This window comes from Lissotriton vulgaris, chromosome 4_1 (assembly GCF_964263255.1).
Source record: "Lissotriton vulgaris chromosome 4_1, aLisVul1.2, whole genome shotgun sequence".
Classification (NCBI taxonomy): domain Eukaryota; kingdom Metazoa; phylum Chordata; class Amphibia; order Caudata; family Salamandridae; genus Lissotriton; species Lissotriton vulgaris.
The window spans coordinates 238,756,408-238,778,848 of record NC_141691.1 but is presented as its reverse complement, the minus strand read 5'-3'; the positions used below and the strand labels follow the sequence as shown (position 1 = coordinate 238,778,848).

General features: G+C 46.5%; 1 protein-coding gene across 3 annotated transcripts in view; it reads right to left on the bottom strand.

Moving 5' to 3' along the window:
• The window catches only part of RADX (RPA1 related single stranded DNA binding protein, X-linked), a 228,033-nt gene that overhangs the window by 37,299 nt on the left and 168,293 nt on the right, over positions 1-22,441 (bottom strand). For all 3 annotated transcript variants that reach the window (XM_086918577.1, XM_086918578.1, XM_086918576.1), the window contains one exon: positions 13,177-13,320. In XM_086918577.1, the coding sequence (XP_086774703.1) occupies positions 13,177-13,320 (144 nt within the window). The remainder of the gene's footprint in view (positions 1-13,176; positions 13,321-22,441) is intronic.

Below are 22,441 nucleotides of genomic sequence, written 5' to 3'. Positions count from 1 at the left end.
ATCACCTCCTCATCAAATAAGTGATATACTTTTTCCAATTTCAATAGACAATCTGTGGTATCCTTAATGTAAGTCTCCCATGACTGTACCAATGGTTGCAAATAATGATCCAAATAGTAGCCAAGTGGTTCGTATATAGAACTGCAACCTGCAACAATGGGTCGAAACGGTGGCTTCAGTCTGTTTTTGTGCATTTTCCGGAGCATATAAATATGCGGAACCTTAGGTGTAGAGTTCACAAGAAATTTACCAGTGTTGTCATCAATAATGCCTCTGTTTACAACACTTGTAACAATGTCAGTCAATAAAGTTCACATTTCAGGCATTGGATCCCTCTCCGGTAGGATGTATGTTTCCTCATCTTATACATGGGAATCAACCTCAGAGTTGTAGTAATCCGTATTTAGAATTACCAGAGCTCCACCCTTGTCGGCCGGTTGAAAAGTGATAGATCTATTCTGTCGTAGTGCATTAAGAACTTGAAGTTCTTTATGTGATAAATTTGAGCGTGAAGGTTTATTATATGTTATTTCTTTCAAATCTTTCTTAACCAAAATTGCAAAAGTATCAAGAGATTTGTGAGTTATGGGTGACATAAATTTGCTCTTTGGTCGAAAGGATTAAGTTTCTGGATGTAATTCTTCAGCTGGTGGCAATGTTGAAAAAAAACATCTGAGACAAAGTTTCGGCATGAATTGAAATAAAGATACTTTGGTTTCCAATTCGTTAGAACTATATGTGGGGACAAAAGAAGTCCCTTTATTCTACTTCTTGAGGTTCCTCTGGGGTCTCCCTGTTTTCTGGTGCTTTTTTTGCTTTTCCCTCTCCGGGTGCGGACTCAGGCTGCTGTGTGCCAGATATTGTAGCCGTTTCTTGTAGTTGGACAATGTTTTGTTGGTACACTTCTATAGCTTTAGGGCGTTGGGTTGTTAAATCCTGGTCAGGCACTATACTCTCCTCAGGAGAGGTTGCTCCCGATTTAAAAAAAAAAAACCTTTTTTGTGCGTATGTCTCGGCCCAGGTGTATACCTCATCTAATTTATAATCGATGGTATCCCTTCGAAATTTTCGAATCTTGCGTTTGTGAACTTCTTCTGGGGTTCACCATGGATGATTCCAGATTGAGGGTTTTTGGCCAAATTCTACCACCTCTGTTTTCTCTGTGTTGAGCTTTAGAAAATTAGTATTCATCCAGCTCATAACACTTGTGAGGCAATTTCGGAATTGTTCGGCTGTGACTTCGACACTCTGTGTAAGTGATACCACTAACTGTGTGTCATCAGCGTAGGACACCAGTTTCAAACCTTGATCTTTTATCAATTTTGCCAGTGGGGTCACATACAAGTTAAAAAATGTGGGGGATAACGCTGATCCTTGAGGGACTCCACATGGGAGGAAGAACTCTCCAGACTGAATCCCGTCCCAATAGATTGTTTGTACTCTGGAGTCCAGGATGGACCTAAGCAGGGTTAGAGCAGAATCCTTAATACCCATGGCTTTAAGTTTTTGTAGGACTACATGATTTACGGTGCCAAAAGCTGCCGTTAAATCAAGTAGAATTAGGACAGCTCTGCCGCCTTCATCCACAGCCCTACGAATTTCCTCAGTTGCCATTATTAGAGCAGATTCCGTAGAATGTCGTGATCTAAAGCCGTGCTGAGAGGGGTCTAGGATATTGTTAAGATCCACAAACTCCATTAGCTCCTGATTCATTGCTTTCTCAAATATTTTAGAGGGCAGAGGGAGACAGGATATAGGGCGATAGTGCTTAGTATCCTGAGGGTTCAGCGAGTCTTTCTTCAAAATAGGTCTTATACAGGCCTTTTTCCATCTCGGAGGAAAGAATCTAGATCTTCTAGTCTCGTTAAGGAGAGGAGTGAAGAAAGCACTTATCTCTTCAGGGGCCAAATGGAGTATGTAGGGAGGGCATGGGTCAGGGTCAACCTGACTTAGTTTGAGTTAACAGGTTAGTAACCTGTTTTACATTAAGGAAAGAAAATTGGGACAAACAATTCAGAAAGGAGAGGTCTAAATTGGTTCTCTGTTGTCTTTTCTCGTATTTACCGGCAGGTTCTGGAGTTCATTATAAATTGCTTGGACCTTTCGCTGAAAAAACAGAGCCAGTTTGTCAACAAAGTTTTGATCTGGGACAAACGTTGCGTCATGTGGACATTTAGTTAAAATTGATACTGTTTTAAATAGTTCCGTAGGGGAATTAGTGGCCTCTTGAATTTGTTTGGTAAAATATGCAGTCTTGGCCTGTTTTATTACCATTTTATACTCCTCCATAGTTCTATTATATTCCTTCCTATGCTCTGTACTGTACTGTAGTCGGATCTCCAGATTAGCTCCTGGCGCCGGCATTTAATTTTAATTAACCTAATCTCTGCTGAGTACCATGGTGAGGTGGCTAATCTTCTCCTAGGTTGCTTACTTTCCTCGGGGGGCAACTCATATACCGCCTGGCTGATCCATAAATCAAAATTATTAGCCCCGCTGTTGGCTATCCTCGATGCGGGGGGGGGAACTGTTTGACAAGATTGTGATTAGCTCTTCTCTCTGAATGTGTTTTCAAGGGTGAGCTTTAGCTATCAGAGGGCGAACCCTTCGGCCATTAATAGGTAAGTTTATTTTTACTTTAGAATCAATCATATTTTAATGTGTGGTAAAGGATCAGTATACACAGCTCAGCTGCCTACACCCAAATGCCGGCAGAGCGTTATGTTATGGTCAATGCACAGCGTGTAGGTCGCCCAGTGGAAAAAAAAAAAATTCAGACCACAGCGTATAGGCCACACAATGGGCTAAGATACCACTTTTGTAAAAGAAGAGGAACCTGAAAACAGACAAACACCCGCCCCCTCCACCCTCAATCCCCCCACCCCCCCACCCCTCATCAGTCTCTAACTCTCCCTCCTACCGCCCCATAACAGCCGGTCACATCTCAGAATTAATCAGGCTACCTTTGTGGTCCCCAAAGGTTCTAGAGGTATGAGTTGCAGGATTTGTAGGTATTTTGGGCACGTGACTTCCATCATTTCTTTGGAAAGGAGTTGCAGGAATGGACCCCATAGCTTCGCATATTCCGAGCCCTTCCCATCAATGCTAAGCGAGAGGTGCTCCATTGCTAAACGGTGCCAAAGCCTCTGGAACCAGGAGTGGCTGAGGAACCCCAGTGCACTAGGAGAATCTGTTGCGCCGCAAGCAATGCTAGGGCTATCTGTTTACCCCTCAACGAGCGTAAAGGGAAGGACTTATGATGGGGGAGTCTCAACAGTGTGTGCTCAGGTGCCCGTGGGAATGTAATCTGTTAATGTAAATGTAAATGTAAATGTACAGGAATTTATATAGCGCAAATCACCAAGCGGTTTCTAAGCGCTTACTTAGGGAACCCGTCCTGGAATTTCCCTGTGAGATAACCCCAGCAGGGTATCCGCAAGGTGAAAGCCAGGCATCCCGCCGCGAGGGGCCATTGTGGAGATTAAGCAAGCTATTGCCCAGAGTCGCAGAGTGTGAACCCATAAATCAAGTAGGCACCGGAGCGAGAATTGAAATGCAGCATCAAGGTAGTCAAGAACCGCTGTCCAATATCGTACCAGTTTCGGGCAGTGCCACAGTAAATGTATCAAGGTGCCAGGAAGACCACACCCCCGCCAGCAGAGGCCTGACTTCGTTCCATCTCAGGACTTGCGCTGGGGTATAATACCAATAAGTGATTACTCTATAGGCAGATTCCGCACCTGCGGTATTGGAGGCAGTGTGGTGTGCCCGGTAAAAGATGTACTCCCATTCTTTGTGTGTCAGGGGGTTCCCTAATTATTAAGTCTCCCAGCAGACCTGCGCCTTCGTAAGCTGCTTCTTGGGGCTCGCCATGATCATAGCATCCCTTTTGCAGACTAGCCACTTTTCAAAAGCGGTCAAGGGGCGAGACATTAAAGCGACGTTGGAGGGTTGGGTCACCAGTGTGCAAGCTGTGAGTAATGGAAATCGTCCGACTCTGGCAAATCATAATAATCCTTACACACTCTAGGGAAGGGGATCAAGTCATCTAGGTCAAATAGGGAGCCCACCCTTTTACGACCCTCCTCCCTCAACGGTGAAAGACTGGGGAGGCGCACCCTGGTGGGAAATCAGGGATGTCCACGATAGGAGTCATAGGGGAGGGAAACGTAGTCAAGCCTCTGTGTAGCGCTAATTGATCCCATGCTTTAAGAGTCGGCGAGGTCACCCTGGAGGAGTAAAGGCCCCACGCTCTGTGTTTGCGCGGAACCACAGTGCACGCCAGATATTACAGCCAGCTACTGTTTGGTCCATAAAGTTCCAATGTTTGCTGGACAAGGGCCTGTTCCACTCCGTGATGTAGCGGAGACAGGATGCTTAATAATAAGCCCCCACTAACGGGAAGCCCTCCCCCACCCCCCCATGCCTCCGACATGGAGGGAGTCACCTCCCCAGTATCGAGAAAGGAACTAAAGAGTCTTGTTAAAAGAGGAGGCAGCTCCACGCAAAAGGTTTTATAGAACAAAGCGGAGAAACCGTCCAGGCCCGGGGACTTGGCCACCCTCAAACGGGCTATTGCTGATATGACCTCCTCTATGCCAACAGCAGCATCTAACGCGTCAGCCGACGATTTAAACAGAGGCGTAAGACCACAAGAAGCTAGATAATCCACCATACCCTGCAGGCTAGTGTCCTCCCCCTTGTACAGGCACTGATAGAACTGACGGAAGGAGGCAACAATAAGGGTGTCTGTGGTATGTTCCACCGCCTGTGCATCTCGAATGGAGTGGATAGCCGACATCTGTGCTTGTGCCCTTAGCCTAAGCGGCAACATCCTCCTCCCCCTTATCCCCGCTAAGGTAAAACTTATGCCGCAAGCGCAGGAGGGCATGCTCTGCCCTATCTAAGTCTAAGTGCTTCAGCATGCGCCGCTTAGTTTCCAGTTCCCTCCATACTCTTGGGGCTCCCGTCCGCTTGTGTACTGCCTCTAGGGCTCCCACCTCCCCCTCCAACTCTGCACGCTTATCTTCGCGTAGGCACAAATGATGCCGCGGTCGCGATGAACTCGCCCGCACTACTAATTTCAGGGCTTCCCACACCGCCGCCAGAGGTGTGCCCTCCTGGTCATTATCTACAAGGTAGTGAATTATAGTATCCCGTATTCGAGTGATGACCGATTCCAAGTGTAGCAGGGAGTCGCAAAGACGCCAGCCGGGCGGTGGTGGACGTTGGCCGTGGGAGGTAAGCAGAACAGAGATGAGAGCATGGCCTGGTAGGGACCGGGGAGTAATATCCACTGTGTGCAAGTGGGGGAGGAGAGAGGCTGTGGCTAAAAACCGGTCTAGGCGTGCATAGGTTTTGTGCGCTGCAGAGTAGTAGGTGTAGTCGCGCTAATTAGGGTGCTGGACGCGCCACACGTCATGCAATCTGCCATCATGGTTTCCCCCCCCTCGACAGTGCTCTTGCCTAATGTGACCATTGCTCGGACCTATTCATCCCTGAATCCATCACTATGTTCAGGTCACCACCCACCAATATCGCTGCATCCGAAGATGCAAGAACTTCAGAAAGTGCAATACGCAGGAAGGGTTCTTGTCATTCGTTCGGGGCATATAGAGAGCCTACCGTCCATTGAGAGTTCCCCCCATTGGATGCAGACAGCTAGGAATCTACCTTTAATGTCTACCACAGGAGAGAGAACTTTGCAGTGCGAGCGCGTGCTAAAACTGATTGCCACCCCATGCTTCTTAGCCGGGCCCGAGGACCATAGTTGCAGCGGGAAGCACTTATCCGTCATCCACTTAGTATCTTTGGAGAGTAGGTGGGTCTCCTGGAGCAGGCATAAATCACTCACTGCGTTTTCAAAGAGTGAGAGGATTGCAGAGGGCTTGACTGGGCTATTTAACCCTCTGACTTTCAGGCTCACAACCTTTAGGTCTCTACCCATAGCATCTAAGGGAGGAGGAATAGCCACCTAGTTGCCCCATGCAAAAGGTACTAGAACCATAAGGAGTCCATGCCCTCGAGCGAGATACCTGCCCTGCCTGCTTGAGATCTGATGTGGAGCCCCAAAAACAACACCAAAACACCCACAAACCCCCATTCCCTAACACATAATGTAATAGAAGATAAAGAAGGAAACCCAAAAGTCGCACACAGTCTGTCTTGTGAGTCAAACGTTTAGGGGAACATGGTGCCATCCTGGATCAAGTCATGCGCCTGGTACAGAGCAAGTCCACCGCACCAAGAGTGAGTAATGACACAAATCCACGCCAGTGTACTTCCCACCTCCGGCGCCGAAAAAGAGCCCAACTGATGCCAATCATGTGTAGATCAAGGGACGTCGGTATTATTCGTCACCTGCGCCACCGAAGTAACAGCCGCATCTCTCTCCAGCATACTAGTTGACGTGTCCGGTTTTGATGGAGGGGCGATTTCCCGACTCATTGCCAATTGGTGGAGCGCCTGCTTCACCTTGAAGGAGATCCGTTGTTCCCAGGCTGAGCAGAAGGCCGCTCCAGCCCCAATACGTCGTAAGCGGCATCCAAAGAGAGAATCTGCAGGAGCTTGCCATGGTGCTTGAAGATGAGATGAAACGGATGGCCCCATGAGTAGGGCATTCCTTGCTCTTGTAGATGGTTAGTGATGGGCTTGAAGTCTCTATGTTTGGGCAGGGTGGAGGCCGCTAAATCCTGGAAGAGTGCAGGCTGATGACCACGGAACTGCACAGGGTTAAGATCGCAGGCCTTGCGAAGAATTCGCTTGTTGAGTTGGAAATCATGGACACAGACAAGCATGTACGGCGGGGGAGCCTTAGCGCCGCGAGGCAAGCCGATACGATGAACACGATCCATCTGAATTTCCTGATCCTCGCCTTCACCCAAGATCTGATGGAAGAGCTCGCAGACGTACTCACAAAGGTCATCTCCTTCTCCTTTCCAAGGCACCGCCCTGATTCTGATATTATTATGCCTGGACCGATTTTACAGGTCCTCAGCGTGGGCCTGGAGATCGAGATTCTGCTCAGTGAGACATCTTGCTGGAGTTGGTGGAGATCGTCTTCTCTTCCTAAGTCGTACTCTTCCAAGGTCGCCACTCGCTCCCAGATGGCATCCAAGTCACACCGTACTTCTCTTAGGTCTGAAGAGAGCTGGGAGCGCAGCTCCAGGATGTCCTCCTTTATGGCCGAGAACAGTTCGATCATAAAAGCTTTGGTCGCCTGCAATCCATGGTCCTCAAGGTGAGGAGATTCGGAGTCCGGCTGAAAGGCGGACTGTCCCGCCGACTTCTGTAGAAGATCCTTCAGGGGATTGTCCTTTCTTTTCCTGGAGGAAGACATGCAGTGGGAGGCAGGGCCTAAGCGCAGTAGCACGTGACCCGGGCAGGGATGCGCCGGACCCCTCGGGTATCTCAATTGAGGTCTGCCCTAGGCAGGACCAGGTCCTAAGCTCCAGGCAGCAAGTCACCGGCCCACAGCACCTCACGACCAACGTGGCTAACAAGGAAAAACCAGAGCCCTGGATCCACATTGCGGGTGTACATCAGGAAGGGGAAGCACCTGCACACGCATCTAATCTCGGGCCCCCTTTACCGGCAGTGTGCTGGCTGCAGCTGGGTAAGGCCTCCACCAGCTCACCCTACGTCCCCGCTGCTCCGATGCCCCAGGCCTCCCCTCAGTTAATAAAGGAAGTCACAAGGGGAGTACCGTCCCTCGAAGTGCAGTAGAGTGTGTGTGGGGGGGGCAGCTCCCAGGACAGAGAGCACCCCACAGTGCGCAAAACAGCATGGCTGCCCCCCCAGCTGTCGCCACCGGCCCTAGATCTCCGGACCACACCACACCGTCTGCCGATACACGGACCGACCAGCTCCACCAGGGGGCAAGCGACTGTCCTCCACCAATTGCCTCCCCCCATAGCACACATAGGGAAGGGGGGGTGCAAGGCTCCAGCCAGTGTTCAGTATTGGCGTCCTCCCCAAGTCCCACAGACGAGGCGAGATATAACACAGGGCAGAGAACCAGCGCCCGCCGACTCGCGGGCCGGCCCACTGCTCTCATTAGCGCAGGTCCCCAGGCCCCAGCTCCACTACAAGGCCCAGTTAGAGGCCACTCCGGGGGAGAGAGCCTACGTCCGCTTCAGCCCCTCAGGCCCCGCCACCACAAGGGATGCACACAGCGCGGCCTCCACAACCAAGTCCAGCCCCCACCACACAGCAGACGGCAAAGTCTTACTGCCAAGCAGGGGGTAGCACAGGGACCGCTGCAGACATCTATGTCATCCACAGGTAACCAGCAAGGCCCCCTCGCCACCTCCACCGGTGAATCGCCGCACCGTCCACCGACTCGCGGACCGAGACCCATAGCTAGAGGTCTGCCTCCCCGCCGCTCCTCACCATGTCTCTCCTGGACTTCGGGCACCTCGGCCCCGAACAGCAACAACGAGGGAGCAGTCAACCGCCCACCGGGGGTTCGCTGCTGTTGTCTCTCTGCGAGGGCTGTGCACGCCTTATACTGCTGGGCTGTCCGTGTGCCTGGATTCCGCACTCCTCGGCCAGGCCATCTCCTCAATACCGCAAAATGGCGGCCGCGGCGCGGGCCTCGTCTCAGCCCTCTTTCGGCAGCTCTGCAAGACGTGCCGTCGTCCAGCCGGTGAAGTTGCTGCCTCAAATGTGTTGCCGGGCATCCCCGCCAAGCAGTCGGAGGCACTGCGGGGAAGGGGTCAGCTGCAGCAGTAGTGCTCTGCTAGGCCCGCTGGGCCGCAGCAAGGCCGGGGCCGGACGGCCCAGACAGATGCAGAGAGAAGCCACAAATCGCAAAGGTGAGCACACCGCCGGTGCCAGGGGGTCAGCAGGCACAGCCACGCTCAGTGTCCAGTGCGGATGGGCATCAGGAGGGGAGATATATAAGGCTTTAGGCAGGCGGCGCCGAAGGGACTGGGAAACACGTCCTACCTCGCCGCCATCTTGGCCACACACCCCTATTTTTACTTTAAAATGTATTTTCTATGTAAGAGTTGTGCCTGAACGTCAGCATTGGTTGTATTAGTTAAATTACATTTTTGTTATTTTACTGAATTCCTAGTAGGTGCTACCTGGTTCCACGTTTCTATTTAAGATGCTTAATTTATTTTACCATTTTTCTTTTCATTTGTTAGTTTTGTTACTCTTATGTCATTTTTTACTTGGCTGATCTTGGCTGGGGCTCCTTCCTAGTTTGTTCCTGCAGCCTAATCCATGCCTTATCATGGCGACCGCTGCCTGCACCCTTTTATGATTGTTTGTAGATATGCTTCTACTTCTAATAAAAGATTAATAATGCACAACGGTGCATATCTGGAGCAAAATCAGGTCAAGGCTTCTATGTACTTCTATTCTACATGTAGGAGGGATGCTGGCCCTCTGCATTGATTTAATTATTTTTCAGTTATTTTGCTGCGATCCTTGTACTTAGGTACTGCCTGCCACAATTTTCCATTTGAGTTGCATTATTTATTTTAATAGTTTTGCTTATGCAGTTTTGTTTTTCTTCCACCACTTTTGCCTGCCTGATCCTGCCTACTATGGGATTTGCTCCTGCAGCCTTCCGCTTACTTGCCTTAAAATGGCAGCTACTGTTTGGTTGTACAGAGGACATGCCAAAGGCAAGCCGCCATGGCCAAACCAAAGCAAACCATGCTGGTGTTTTCTAATTCCATCTTGGATATTCTGATGAGTTCTCACTAGAATCATACTAATATAATTCTATTTAGGTAATTAGGGAAAAGCCTTTTTTTTTTTAAACAAGTGTTTTTATTGAATTTTTCAACAAAGTACAACAAACATATTGACAGATCAAGAATTACAAAGTATCTTTAGGAGCATCTTCATACAGGACCATGTGTTAACATGAGATAAGGGTGGGAGGTAATATAGATTGAGGACCAGGGCGGAGCTTGAAGCAAAACATTAACAACATCAGAGCACATAATTTTAATAGGGCTGAACCGTGCTGACAGTGGCATGATTAGAGGAGTGCCAAAGAGGGCCCACAGGAGAGGTGGGGTGTATCATCTGGGCTTAGCCAGGGTAGGGGAGAGTGAAATACTGAAGTGATATGTCATATAGCTCATGGAGGCAGTGTGTTGTCTCAGGTAAGAGTGAGGAAAAGTTCAAGGAGGGTATATCATGCGGGGGAAATGGGTCGCCTATGGATGCGCCGGACCACCTCAAAGCATAAAGCTTTGCCAGCCACCAGGAGAGCCACTAAAGCTGGGTTGCTAGATAATTAGCCTCAAACGAAGGTGCACCAAGACTGTCCCTCTCCACCGGTAGCTGCAGTTTCTGTAAACCTATGTGGTGGTGTTTCTTACTCCAGATAAACTCTGGAAGTACAGCATCTAAATCATTAAAAAAGCTACGTGGAGGGACAAAAGAAATGTTGGCACAGTGATAAAGAAGGTCGGGGAGCACGCTCATTTTAGAGAAGGGCATTTTTCCCCTTGGGGCTAGCGGGAGTGACTTCTAAACTTGGACCGGAGATTTCATGGATGTGTAGGTCCTCCGGAATTTGCCTTAGAACAGATCTATGGGAGAATGGTACGAACAAACCCCCAAGTACCGAATGGCTTCACCTCTCTATTCCAGCTGACATCCACCTAGACAAGCTTCAACAGGAGGCAGCGGGTCCCCCAAGGGGAACACACAAGATTTCGCTCAGCTTACATGCAGACTGGTAATGTGTGCCAATGAAAATAGCACAGTGTAATTAGGGGAGAGGACTGTATGGATATCACAGACGTAGAGTAGATAATCATCCGCCAAGAGAGAAACCGCGTGGGTCAACCCGTTGAGAGATATCCCCCAGGTCTCTCCCTCAATACAAGCCTGGAGGCCAGAGGCTCCATCCCCAGTGTGAACAACAGAGAGGACAGCCCTGTCTGGTGCCCCTCTCCACTAGGAATGCTAGGAAGACCAGTCAGCCAAAATGAATGCAAGATTTGGGGAGCAGAAGGCTCAGCCAACTCCTCCTGACAGTGTGGGTTGACCTTTAGGAGGGGGCACACAAATAAGAATAAGCTGATCTCTGTCGCCGGATGAGGTGTTGCAGCGTAGATTGAGGAATAGTAAGCGAAGGAGTCCAGAATAGTCTATGGGGTGTGAAGGGTGACCCCGTGGGTGAGGTGATTTAGGATGGACCCAGAATAGGATTCCTGGTGAATTAGCCACGCCAGAAGCCTACCCAATTTGTCCTACTCACTTGTCGTTTTAGTTTTATACGCCCTGTAGTTAAAGCAGCGCATCTGGTCAGGACTTCGGCATAGTGGATCCTGGCATCTAAGAGTGCCCCATGTCTGGATGTATCAATGACTACTGCCTTGTCCAGGTCAGTGATCTGGCGCTCGGCCTTTGCTAATTCCAGATGAAGTGTTTTGCGAACCCCAGATATAACCTGTATACAGGTGACCACGCATTACCTTTCAAGGCATCTCACTCAACTACGCACGAGGACGCTGAGCCACTATTTGTGGAGAAATATTGAGTGATGTGTTGGGCGTATGAGGCAGGGTCTTCCAGAGTCTCCCTGGGCAGATGCTATGTGGGTACTGGGCCCAGTAGGGAGTGCCAGTAGAGGGCAAACGTATGTGCGTCGTAGTCAGAAAGTATGCGCCCAGATAGTCCTCCTGGCACATGAAATCTAGGAGTGTGGCCGACATAAAAATGCAGTCGAGACGCACATAGGGGTTGTGCATCGTTGCATTACAAAAAAAAGCCAATCAATCTACTTGCCAGGATGGAGCGACCGCCATACATTAATTAATCTCCAGTGGTTAGCCCTCTCCTGCAGATGTGCTGCCTACAGGTGGGGCTGTGTGCGAGTTAACAGCGAACAGGAACGATCCAAGGAGATGTCAAGAGGGCAATCATAGTCCCAAGGCCAAGATCCATAGGGTCCACATTTTTTGTGACAGTGTTAGGAAAAGCGTGGCCCAGAAAGCATCTTGCTCAGTATTAGGGGTGCATATGCTGCCCAGGAGAACCCTGTAGCAATCTAGACCGCCTTCTATGAAGGCAAAGCACCCCTCCCTGTCCACTATGTTGTTGATTACCTGGAACAGGATGCCGGGCAAACCCAAACCGGGGCGCCACATGGGTATACAGAATAAGTGGTGCTTGTGATGTGACCTCTCCAGCGCTTACAAAGTCACTGCCATTCTGGAAGTGTAATGTGCATATTTTGGAGCAAGATGATCTGGGCGTTGTGATGCTTAGCGTAACAGTAAACATCCTCGACTAGGTCAGGACAGTTAAAAGTACAGGAGACATGAAATTTGTAGCAACAAGGATATAAACATATTTCTTCAATGTTTATTTTCAGTTTAACCTCAGTGGACATTTCACAAGTATGCAATTTACTGGAAATGACTTGCCCTCATCCTTACCCATGATGTGCATCCCTACAAAAGGAAAAAAGTTTCAGGAATAGCAAAGCTGGAAAATTGGTAGCTCAGAACCACCTTATGTTCCATGTATATGAGATTCTAAATAATAGCAAACAGGAACAATTTCTGCTGACACACTTCCCCAAAGTCCCAAGACAGACGGGATGTGTGGAATAATTCTTGGTGTTAACAAGGGTTGCCTTGTTAACACCAAGAATTTCCCAGAGAATAATGCACAAACAGGCTTTGCATTCTAGTCTTGCATCTTTTCATTTTAACTTATCCACCCAAACTTTAAGTCAACTAAAGGAGTAGAAGAACAGTATAATACAGTTCCTTAATTACTGAGTGCAGCCCTTACTAGTGGCATACGTTATGTTGGAAAGGACCTTGGGCCTTACAGTTTGGCAAATAAGGTACTCTATCACAAACTTTCATAACTTTGTCTCTGATGACTTGAGCTTTTATTTAGCAGTGCAAACAACTTCAACGTACCTCCAATCAGGATAAACCATAACTTCAAGACTATCGTCTGGCCATCATATTTTTTATTTTTATGCTCTTCATACTCAGTTTTTTGTGTACTCTAGAACCCATGTCTTTCACTAAGCATTCCAAATTACATGGAACATTTCTCTCGGCAGAATCTACAGTTGCATCAACTTTGCAAGGCAATCCTTCATCATCCTGGTTTTGCAAAGACCATACAACCCGGGTGAACTATGCAAAGAAATGGAAAATGCCACAAAATGTATCTTACCAGTGAGTGGAAATCTTTGGAGCATTCTTTTCATGCAGTTGGCTTTAGATTGGTCAGCTGGATTTGTAGGCCTTAACACATCTTGTGGATGTGTGGCATCCACAGGAAAATAAGCAACATCTATTGCGGCTCTATGGTTGAGATCTAAAAATGAGAAGACATGTGAAGCAATGAACATCATTAAGAATGGACAATAGAAAGCTAAAATGAACCATGTAATGTTGAGTCAGGGCATCATCTCCATGTGGCTCCCAATGGCTAAGGTGACCAAAGAGGCATCCATTATTTCACGTTATGGCGCATAAAGAAAAACAGCAATATTATGGAAAAAAATAAAGTATCTATGTAACAGTGCTTAAAATAATATTGTGATTGGGAAGAGTCATATAGAGTTTCTTGTCAACATTAAGTTGGACTTTTCAAACCAAGTATCAGAGTGGTGAGGCTTACTCATGAACCTATTTTGGGATCAATAGGATGAGAACTGCAGAAACGAGGAAATACTTTTTTGAAGACATAATTAATGCAGAAAAATATGCATATTAGGAAATGTGTAGCTGCAGACTCCTGCAAGCTATAAAGCAAAAGGCAGTGCTGAATTCCTAGCCGTTCCTTTACAAAGTATTTGCTAAGAATAGGCTCCACATGACAATACTTACAGTCACAACTGGGATCATCATGGCAGGTGTTGTAAATGGGCCTTTCTAAGGTGCTTTTCCCTCAACTTTTTGATTTTGTCCCTCCTGGTTATGCACTGATCTATATATTAGCCGTAGGATTTTGAGGACATTTGACACTGCTACTCAGTGCCACAGCGCTGTGCTTGTCATATATACACTGGAGATTGATGTACACATGATTGGCTGATTTGATTTAGCTGCAAGTCCCTTGTCCAGGGGTAAGACATATACCTAGGGCATGTAACCCAAATTCTCCTCCGTGGGCCTGAAGCACTGGTTGTGCCGACAGAGGTAGCTCTTCAAATGTGTCACAGGTTTGCGCTGGCGGGTCCTGTGTGTGCAGCATACCGATACTCTGGTTGTCATTTAAAAAGCTAGTGGCCAAGGTTCTATAGGTCTCTTGTTACATCGGAGCAATCCCTGGGTCGGGAAGAGGCAGCGCGTGTGCGCTACATGCACTGGTAGTGAATGGCACCAGATGGTGTGTTCGGTACTGCGAGGTCTGCTTCTCGCATTTATTAATGTGGGGACCAGGGGAAAGGCTATTTCGCAGTACTTCCTAAGAGTAGAAGAGTAGCAGTATAGTGTTTCAGATCGATGAGATAGTAAGGGCAAATCCTCTACAGTCGTGCAAGTGGATTCAACATTACTAATGTGGAAATGCCACAGTGAGAAAGTGGGCATTTCTGTGCTTGTGGCTCAGTGTGCCGGTCAGCCTGTTTCCAGAACTTATCTGGGTGCTGGGGGGACAGTTACATCTGTGTTTTCCCGATAGAAGGCCATAAACTAGGGGTCAAATAAAACTGCAGACCTCCGACTTTGAGAAGCCGTCCTGGGACGGATATGAGGGGGTGGATTTGGCACCTGCATTCCAAGGAGCAGGGTCTTAGCCCCACTAAAGATATTGTTCAAGCCGCCCGGGTAGGATGGCAGACAGGTCAAACTTTAGAGAGGGCCTTTTGAACTGGTCTCATCTTCAAAGGCAATGAGGAGTTAGAGACGCTTTTGGGATTGGAACCATACTACGCTGGTTCAATGCTAGGACATCGACACGAGGAACCAGTGGGGCAGAAGGGACTGCAACTGGATTACCTGCAGACATTTGGTTGCCTTGGGATGGTCGTGCTCCAGGAAGGGGACTATCACTTGGTGGATTTTGCCTGGATGTTGCTGGCCTGCAGCTAATTGCCAACTGTCGTGCACTTGTCCCTAAGCTGGCTGGCCTCCAGTCAACAAGATCCCAGGGACACAATTGACCTCCCAGTTTCCATGAGATCATGAGGACTGCACAGGGTGCGGCAGAAGCGGGTGGAAGTGATTGTCGATTGGGACAAGGACCTGACATCTTGATGTAGGCAGTAAACACACTGTGCAGAGAGGTATGTACTCATAAAGATCAGCAACCCACCTGCGGTGTCAGAACGTGAGGAGTTCGAAGAGTGCTGGGGAACTTTGCAGAGTCCGAGGGACCCATGCTTGCAAAAGGAAGCGTGCGCTAGCTCACACTCTGTAGCGTGTGGTGTCCGAGGGGTATTGGGTAATGTTTGCCAAGTCTGTGAGACTGGAGCTGGAAGCCTATACTGTCTCAGACCTCCAGATCGGAAGGACAACAGTGTCTGACATCGTGGCCTCTGTCCGAGCTCACTCTCACCGGACCCACGTCACAAGAAACTCCGTTGTTGAGAATATCCTGACTGACCCGAGGGCTGGCTGCCTAGAGCAACTGTAACTCGCATCTCCACCTGAGGAGAAACAATGCTGCAATTTGGAAGTGCGCCAGCTTCTTATTTTGCCTCGTGGGCAGGTGGAGTAGGGGAGTGTTTAAGTGATCCCGCACTTGTGAAGGTGCAGCTAGGTGCCTGAAGGCCAAATCTGGATGGACGAAACAGAGTAACTGTTTCCTTCCTCTTTAGATGGTCCCGACAGTCTAATCAAAGTGATGCCAGTGGATGCAGCATGTATCGTTGGCTGGTCTAGTTTGAGGGGCTGGGTCAAAACCTATGATTTCTTGACCATTACAACTGCAAGGGGTAAACGGAGGTGCGCAGCTCAAGAAGTCCAATAGATCAAAATAGTTAGTAAAAATAACTTCTTTATTCCAAAAAATCTTTTTTTGAAAGACATCAAATATAAACAATCCAGCCAACGTGTTTCATTCCCATATAGGGAACTTCCCCAGGGCAAAAAATGTATCACTAGTTGAAAGCACTTTGTAAGAGATGCCTTCAATACTTGGTAATCACGGTTGTAAAAGCAGCGGTTAACTTCTTTGGTACATTCCTATATATACCTATATTCGGCAGAAAGAGACTTCCGCCATATGTCAGAAATACGGATCCAATTGAAGTAAGGTAGCCCCATGCAGGCCAATCAATATCCATGAATGTACTGTCGTAGCTGCCTCGAAACACTCCCCAGAATTTGATAAATCTGTGTGCATGAAAATTCAACAGGAAAATTAATACGGAGCGCCTTATCGCCACGCACGAACCTGTCCCATTCCTTCATGTGCAACCTGTACACGAAGGAATAGGACAGGTTTGTGCACGGTGATAAGGTCCTCCATATTAATTTTACTGTTGAAATTTCGTGCACACGGATTTATCAAATTCTGTGGAGTGTTCACATATAATCTCTGACTGAGTTCGCAAGCGCAACAAGTTCAGCTGCTTGGGCAGATTTTTGTGGAATTCAGGCTGTTTCTACCACAGTTTGTAATGTGGTTATGGCATAGGATGTAGAGGTGGTGCCATCAGGTAGTCTTATACAAGAACCATCCACTCATAGTTCTCCATCAGGATCTAAAAAAGGTGCATCTTTAAGATCTTTTCTACCCTTAGTTTGTTCTTCTGTCAGAAAAATACAGTCATGCAAATCATGAGTTTGTTCAGCTGGCAAAGGTAACAATGTAGCTGGGTTCAATGTCAAACATCTCTTGAGAGTGATATGAGGTGCCAAGAGCGTAAGTTCATATCCTCTGAGTCTAGCGCTAGTCAAGTGTTGTGTCTTAGTCTGATTAAGAAGTGCATCTATGTAATGTGGTACCATAACCATAAGCTTGTTGCTCAACACTATTCCCTCAGATTGTTGTTTAGAAATCACTGTGGCGGCAACTGCTCTAAGACAGCCTGGAAGTCATGCCAATAAGTGCCCTGACTTCTTTTTGAGTATTCGGGATAGGAATTTTTAGAATAGTTTGAATTCTGTCTTTAGTCTGAGTGTGCCCTTCCTTAAACAGGGGGTGACCCAAATAAGTGATCTCAGACTGACAATATTGCAACTCATTCTTAGAGTCTATATGTCCCTTAGTAGCAAGATGATGCAATAGGGAGAGATTAGCCTCTTTACAAAGCTCAACTGTGTCTGCAGCTAGCAAAATGTCATTAACATATTACACAAGTGTAACTCCTGATGGCAAAAGAAGTTCATCCAACTGTCATTTAAGTGCCTGACAAATGTGCACCCTTAGGCGTAGATAGATCTTGCCCACTAAAATCGTGGAACACTTCCTCAAAGCGAGTAAAGAAATCAGGGACGGCCTCTCCCGGTTCTTGTTTACAAGCAGTAAGAAGTGCCCAATCTATTTTCCTTGCTGGTGCTATTGTTTTTATGTAAGTAAGAATGTTACCAGGCAGATCCAAAATGAGCAGACTAGGTTTCTGACCAGGTATCCTATCCCGGTCGGTTGCTACTATGGCAGCCCAGTCTCCGCCCAAATCAGCAGCATGATCCTGTTTCCGGGTAAGTCGCCACATATCTGGTGGCAGGATCATACCAAAAAACATATCAATATCTGCTACGGTCATGTCACAGGAATCAATGGCTGCGTGTACATCATCATAAAATCCTCTAGGATTTTTCCATATGTCTGGTAAGGAGGCTTTTAAAGTGCGTACATCCGTCCTTTTCCACAGTGAATATATATACAAAATTTACAAAAAATGGGCTCTAGCATTGGAATCATTAGGGTCATCATTATCTGCATTCCCTCTTCCAGGAATGAACTGTGGCGCGGCTCCCCTCATAGGTCTTATTCGGGGAGAAGAAGAAAGTTTATTACAATATCCAATTATTGTTGCTATGGCAGTGTTAAGTCTACTTACAGAGAAGGCTCCTCTCTGACACCATCGATTAATAGCTCTAACATCGTCAGAGCCATTCTGTCCTGTAGTCATCTCCCATTGGACCATAAGTTGATGAGAAAGCTTTTTTATGAGACAAAGAAGCTCACCCTCAGAAAAATCCTGTATTTGAACTATCATTTCTCCTACCTCTATTTCTAGATCACTCAAACAATTTAATACCATCAGCCTTATGCATCCTGACGTGATTGAGATACTTTAGAACAAAGAATTCGAGAGGTCAGGACAGATACAGAAAGTACAAGATCGTCAGTCATTTTGGGTGCAGTGGCCTGGGATGGAGGCGCAGTTGCCTGGGATGGAGGGAGTAAGGGATGTACCAGTACTGGCTGGAAAATAGGGAGCTGGACAACCGCTGGCAAAAGAGGTGGAGCCGAAGGTACAGGGGGAACGACATTCGGTGGTCCAGGGCGAAGAGGTGTCAAGGGTACATATGGGGGTGGGGCTGGGGGTGGTCAATCAATAATCTGTCAATGTCTGAATCCACATCTTCTTGGTGGATTTGTGCGATTACTGTCGGTCTGACTACATATTCCTTAGATACTAGTAATCTATGCTCTTTATCTAAACATTCCTTTTTCTCCTAAACTTCCTTATCCTTCAATTTCTTATATTCGGTCTTCCTTTCTTGCTTCCTTTGTACCTTCTCTGCCTTGAGCTGCCACTCCTTTACTTCCTTCCTCCACATACACAAACTGTCAAACATAGCTGGCCTAACTTTCTTTAAAAACAATTATCTATCTAAATACTCGAGTTTGTGAGGGTCCATTGTCCCCTCTAAAGGCCATTGCAACTGGGGATCCCCTTTTGTATATTTGTTCCACAATGCATTATACATGATGGGACAAACACCATATTTGAAGTACATCTCAAAATTCGGCGTACCTTCTGGTGGCGCCGGCTGACTTACTTACAAAATGCTCTGCTTATCGCAGCAGCAGCAACAAAACTTCCAAAGCGTACTAAATACAGGCATGTCATATAAGATATAAAAAAACTTATACACAAAGAGAAATAAAAAAATATTCCCACATTACCTGTAAGGAAAAAATGTTTAGTCAAAACAAATAGCAAGTAAAACAGATTCCAAATTCCAAAACAAATACCTATCAAATTCCAAATGGATACCAAACAAATACCTATCAAATTCCAAATAAATTCCAAGCAAATACCAAACAATTCTAACCAAATGAACCGGTTCAATACAGATTTACCTTATGTGTAATCTTCAACTCCTACCTGTCGATCCTCCACGACCCAAAAAAATGACGGTCCGAAGGCCCCAGTTAAGGCCAGCAGCCACCAGGAAGATCAGAGTAAGAGAGCTGAAAAATCACCTTGGACCACGAGAAACACTAGTCTCTTCAGGTGGTGCGCCCCTTAGCGAAGTTCATCTTACCGACATAATCTTCTGCCTTGGTCTGACTGCAAGCTCTTGATGGGGCCCACGTTCTGGGTCAATTTGTGGAAGTAGACTATTAATAATCTACTGGTGCAGGGTAACTTTTCGTCCACAGGTAAGGAGGAATCGACACTTGAGCAAAGTACAAACCACAAGTCATTTATTTAGCATTCATGAATGGGGCCTCATCCGACAAGCACCATAGAGATACTAAAGGAGAAAGCACACTGAACGATGGTTACATGGTTTTTTTTAGCAAAAGATCACAAACAAGGGACGCCCAGAGGTAAATAGAGCTTTGGGAAAAACACACAAAGGAGGTAACGGTAAGAATCGCCAGCCTTGGTGCCTTGTGCAATTGTTGCATCCTGAAGTCCTGAAGCTGCACAACATATGCTATTTGGGTTAACTTTACTTAAGGTTTTACCATTGTTTGAAAACCCTTGAGGAGACGCCAGCTGTTCTTTGGCGCTCACTTTGCATGTTTAAACAGCCTACAATGCCCCAATCTAGATTCTTTGCTCATGTTTATAGAGATGCTGGGTTAAGCATAGAGCGGGGCTGGAAGCAGGGCAGAGGTGAAAAAATGGATGTGTTGTAAATAAATGCTACGTAGTCCATATACTTCCTTGATGCTCGTCCAACAGGATGATGCAAAGCTTCATTAAAAAACGAGAGAATCAGATTTTAAATTTTAACACACCTTCAGGCCCAATACATAGAACCTGGGACTTCTTGAGGAGTGATCTCCCACTCAGGTGATCAGAAAAGAATCCTGATCAAGTTGTCCGCTCTAGTGTAGTGTATCCATGCAAGTCTTGTTGCAGTGCCCACTCCTACAAAGCTGCTGTTGGCAGAGTGTGTGCCGCATTTGCGTGGACCATAACCTTCATTCTAGATTTCAACACTCGGACACCTCAAAGAACACTGCCCTCAACTCCACTATATTTTCATGCAGGGACATATCCGATTTACTGTAAAAGACACTATACTGAGAAAATTGGTTTCCCCATCATGAACTGTAGGCGGTTTCATTATACTGTGCACATCCAGTTGTTGCTCTGTACAGCTGCTAAAACCTGGCTATTGTCAGCATTTTGAATGTCTACAGAGGAAATATCTGGTTCGAAGTTTAGAGACATAGGATAAGGTGGACTCTTCCCCATTCATTTATCCTTACAATTAAGTGGTGGGATTAACACCGCTGGTCTGTTCTGGGGAGGAACCAGCACAACTGTACATAAAAACAGGAGCTTCTCTGCCTTCTGTAAATATTTTTGGGACAATAACTGAGGCAGAGGGAACGTGGATGAAAGAGGCTGTGGAAGCTATAGAGCATAGCTATTCAGCAAAAGTAAAAATAACTATGCATCTTTGGTGGTTGCGCTGGTGCAGAGTGGTCTTCCTGAATCGGTGCCACAAAAGATCGTTGGTCCATGGGAACACACTAGGACTTGATTGCCTCAGCTGAGGCTGCGAAAGTGGGGTTTCCTTCCACTTTAAATGTCATCTTTCACCTGCCTGCTTCTGATAGAAGAAAAGCATTAAGTATGAGTTCTTGGATATGGAGGTCTCACTAGCCTTTGAAGACTGCAAGGCCTTTACTGGCTGTAAAGGAGGATGTGATCTTGTCACTACTGTTTAAATGGCATTAAGTCATTTGACAGTGACCATTCCCATCTTGTACAGGTTGGGGACCTCATTAATCATGAGATCAATCATTAAAAGAGAGGTATATGACTTTAAGCAGGGCTTCTTTTGGGTCCTGGTCCAAGAAGGTGAGCGAACAGGTCAGCCACGGGGTCCTAGCAGTTCTTATTCACAACCCAGTACCTTTTCTCCTGGAGATATAGATAGAGATATATATAGCTAGATATATATATATATATATATATATATATATATATATATATATATATATATATATATATATAGATAGCTAGATACATATATATAGATAGAGATATATATATATATATATATATATATATACATATAGATAGAGAGATAGATAGAGAGATAGATAGAGAGATAGATAGAGAGATAGATAGAGAGATAGATAGAGAGATAGAGAGATAGATAGAGAGATAGATAGATAGAGATAGATAGATAGATAGATAGATAGATAGATAGATAGATAGATAGATAGATAGATAGATAGATAGATAGATAGATATCAACAATCAAAGTTGCTCCCGATGGGAATTCCCTCACGATAGCATATTTCATGCAGCGGGGTCCACAGCAGGCTCCTGCACTACTTCAAACACCAACAGGCTCGACGCGTTTCAGAGTTTCCTCCTTTCTCAAGAGTCATTCACAAGAAAACAGCGACAGCGTGATTTGGAAAACCTGCTATTTATTTACTGAGTCCCGCCTTTAACAACAGGTTACTCCCGCCTACTTAGGCATCTGCCGTTAAGCACTGTGGTTGTTGCAGTCCAAATCCAATGATAAAACCACAGTGCTTGGCGGCAGATGCCTAAGTAGGCGGGAGTAACCTGTTGAAGTAGTGCAGTAGCCTGCTGTGGACCCCACTACATGAAATACTCTATCGGGAGGGCTTTCCCATCGGTCGGTAGATGTTGCGGGTGATGGTTCGTAGCATGTAGCAAAGAATTTCCCGCAGTAGGTTTACAATACATTTTGGTGGAGATTGTTTCATCCTTTATAAATACCTCCACATCTAAAAAAACTACTGAAGATTTACTCATGGTAGCAGTAAACTCAAGGTTAAGTTGGTTTCTGTTTATTTGATCAACAAATTCTAGGGCAAGTGATTCAGGACCTACCAGATTAAAAAAAGGTCGTCAATATATCGTAGCCAAAGGGGTACATGTTTATCTATAATGTGTTTAAAGTGCCCCATGAGGACCTGCTCCTCCCACAGCCCCATATGGAAACAAGCATAGCTGGGTGAGAAGCAGACCCCCATTGCAACTCCCCTAGTTTGTTGATAGATATGATTATCAAACAAGAAGAAATGTTGCTCCAAACAAGTAGTGACCATCTTGACTAGGATTTTGTTATGCAGAAATAGA